This window comes from Electrophorus electricus, chromosome 10, assembly GCF_041902795.1.
Source record: "Electrophorus electricus isolate QZ-2024a chromosome 10, ASM4190279v1, whole genome shotgun sequence".
NCBI classification, from domain to species: Eukaryota; Metazoa; Chordata; class Actinopteri; order Gymnotiformes; family Gymnotidae; genus Electrophorus; species Electrophorus electricus.
In genome coordinates, this window is record NC_137506.1 from 28926165 (window position 1) to 28929585 (window position 3421).

Below are 3421 nucleotides of genomic sequence, written 5' to 3' on the forward strand. Positions count from 1 at the left end.
CGTATGCCGTTGGGTCCAGGAAAAAAAAGCAGTTTCGATCAGCAATAAATAGATTGATCTGAACGAGGCTACTTTTCCTCCACTCACTGAAAAAAAAATCACAGTAAAAAAAGGTAAAAGGAGCATGAACTGCAAAAAATGATGTTTATTCTGTCATGCAGGTAAAGGTGCAGATGCACATAAGTCATTCTAAATGAGTCCTCCAAAAAAAATGTTAAAAATGTCAAAATGCACTGTGAACTGCATGTTAGAAAGGGCTCTCAACCTTAAAAAGAGTTACACTGAATTCCACTTTCCATTTGCCGACATGGTAAGTGAAGCCTAGCAGTGCTGTTGCCAGGACATTTATCTGGGCACCCTATTGTCATCCCTTTCTAATTCCACATTGCATAACACTACAACCACATAGACACTGCTCTTAAAAGGCAGCAGCTTTACAGAATCTTTGACACTCTGCCTTGCAGAGTTCTTGAGCGAGTCTGCTCTTTCAAGTGAACGTATGGCATGCAAGCCAACGAACACAAAATTGGCAGAGCGAATAGTAATAAACTGTTGACACTGGCCCCTGCATCTGCTAGTATGGTAGCTGCCTCATGGCAAAAGTGTTGAAGTAGACTCTTGTTCCACAGGTAAGCACTGCAGAAGTTTCACCAAAGCTCTCCAGTATAATATTTATATATGGCACTGGTCGTCAGGACATTTGAAGAAAAATTAATGAGAAAGAAATGGAGGACAAGATAAAGAAAATTAAACATTTGTTGGCTGGAAAAAGAACAGAAAAATAGCATAAACGCAAACATCATAAATATTTATAGGATATGCTTGACCTGAGATCTGTAAAGCTATTTTGCTTAAATCAAATCTATGTTATATTCACGCGAATAATGAGCGATTACACCTTTTGGAGATCCCATTCGCTCTATTTTGGCAAATCTAAAGCAATACAACGCTAAATACGATTTCTATATTTCTTCTACCATACTCTAATTAAAGCTTTTATATCACCCTTCTTGTAGCGGTGGGGCTGTTATTGCCATAACATTTTCGGCCTTAAATCGGCTATACTAAATCAAAACACTGTAACTGTATAATTTTTATCAATCGTATCTATCCCATGACTTCTATTATTGTTGTTTAAATAGGCTTAAGATTGCTATTAAAAGAAGGGGCGCTAGGACCCTGCAGGATGCCTCCTCTCAAACCAAGGACTATGATAATCAAAGGCGCAAGTTTTCCATCCATCCTCACTATAAAAAGCAAGGACGCGTACGCGAATACCAGTGAAACCGATAAAAATCGCTGTTACAATCTGGAGAACGAAAGCTGGTGTTTTTGAAAGTACAGCAAGAGGATTACTTACCATGGATGTCGGACTATTGTGTCAACACAACTTTTGGGTTGTTTCATTGTGCTTTCTTGCAACTTGTAAACGTTATCTGATTCTTTGTCTCATTCAAGCAAAAAAAGTGAAACAAAATAATGAAATTCCCTCTGAAAAACATGAACCATATAGATCCATATATTATGGAGAAATCTGCCTAGCGTGGTTCTGAAGCTAGAACAAAGCAAGGAAGCAAAGAAAATGCTTTGCCATTTTTAAGGATTCTAAAGGCGCAAATGTGCTCTGTGATGATATGAAAAAACTGAAAGAAGTGCGTCTCCTCGTCGTCTGGCATGGAGCGCCTCGGTCACTTCACACCAACCGCAGCAAATTATGAACAGGTAATGAATGTCTCAAGCAACAGTACTAATGTGACATACGCATCTAAAAGTGACGAGGAAGGGATAAGTCTTGTTTTCCAAATAACGGTTGCGTTAATTCTTGGTGCCATCACTCTCGCCACAACACTATCGAACGCATTTGTTATTGCGACGATTTCCCAGTCAAGAAAGCTCCATACACCAGCGAACTTCTTGATAGCATCTCTTGCTGTCACTGATCTCTTGGTGTCCGTGCTCGTGATGCCAATAAGTGCGCTATACACGATCAGTCACACGTGGACGCTCGGACAAGTTATATGTGACATTTGGCTGTCTTCAGATATAACTTGTTGCACTGCATCGATTCTGCACTTGTGCGTAATTGCCTTGGATCGATATTGGGCGATAACTGACGCGTTGGAGTATGCCAAAAGGCGCACTACAAGCCGGGCAGCAGGAATGGTGGCGACCGCTTGGATCATCGCTATTTCTATTTCCGTTCCTCCCTTCTTTTGGCGACAGGTGAAGACAGGGGAGGTAACCAGCTGCGCCGTGAACACGGACCACATTTTTTACACCATTTATTCCACATTTGGGGCATTCTACATCCCAACTTTGCTGCTTATTGCCTTGTATGGAAGAATATATGTCGAGGCGAGGAAGCGTATCTTGAAGAAGTCGCCAAAAAAAGTCGGGAAAAGATTTACTTCAGCGCACCTCGTCACAAACTCTCCCGGGTCGGTATCTTCCATGACTCCTTTGCACTGCGGACGGCAGGAGCTGTGCTCCAGTGACACCGGATCACTTACGACTGAAAGCCAGATTAAAATCATCGTGTCCGATTCACTTTTGGAGAAAAAGAGGATTTCGGCTGCCAGAGAGAGGAAAGCGACGAAAACACTTGGCATAATTTTAGGAGCCTACATAGTGTGCTGGTTGCCATTTTTCATTTATACACTTTTGGTACCACTTTGTCCATCCTGCCCTTTATACGCAGAACTGTTTGACTTTTTCACATGGCTTGGCTACCTCAACTCATTAATAAATCCTATCATATACACAATGTCAAATGATGATTTTAAAAAATCTTTCCATAAGCTTTTGAACTTTAGATGTTACAGATAAGCACTTGGGGAATTTGAAAAGTATGTCACATCCCTGAAATAGGAATAAATTAGCAATGAGTAATATGTGTCATCTCCAACAGATCTCGAACATCCTACTGCTTAATATGGCTGCAATATTTTGTCCATGTTGCATCGTTATTTTGCAGTCATTAAAATGTCGAATTACATTGTTGTATGGGTATTGCTAAGCAACGAAGTGCTGAAATGAAATAAATGATCGATTAAAGCTCATTACTAAGCAACTGATGCAATTATAGATGAGTAAAGTTTTCTTTTTTCGTCTTTCTGTATTGTATTCCTTCTTTATTTTCATTTACAAAATACCTGAGAAACGTATTTCTGAACATTTATATGAAATATATCAAACTTTAGTGACAAATTCAATAGAAGAAGCTGTGAAAATCCACAGCAAGGTCAAATGCATCATCTTCCAAATGATATTTACTCAGTACCTTTCATGAAGTTATCTGTAAGTCAGCCTGCACTGTGCAAACAAGTCATGTTGATCTCTGAGGCCATTTCATTTTCCCATCTATAACTGGCCTATATACTGAATTAGTATTACAGAAAATTAGCCAACATCTATTTCAATC

General features: G+C 39.6%; 1 protein-coding gene across 1 annotated transcript; it reads left to right on the top strand.

Annotated features, from left to right (window-relative positions):
• Positions 1-1296: 1296 nt before the first annotated feature.
• On the top strand, positions 1297-3110 carry htr1b (5-hydroxytryptamine (serotonin) receptor 1B). The gene has a single exon (XM_027024739.3). The coding sequence runs from the start codon at positions 1675-1677 to the stop codon at positions 2824-2826; it is 1152 nt and encodes a 383-aa protein (XP_026880540.2). The 5' UTR covers positions 1297-1674; the 3' UTR covers positions 2827-3110.
• The last annotated feature ends 311 nt before the right edge of the window (positions 3111-3421 follow it).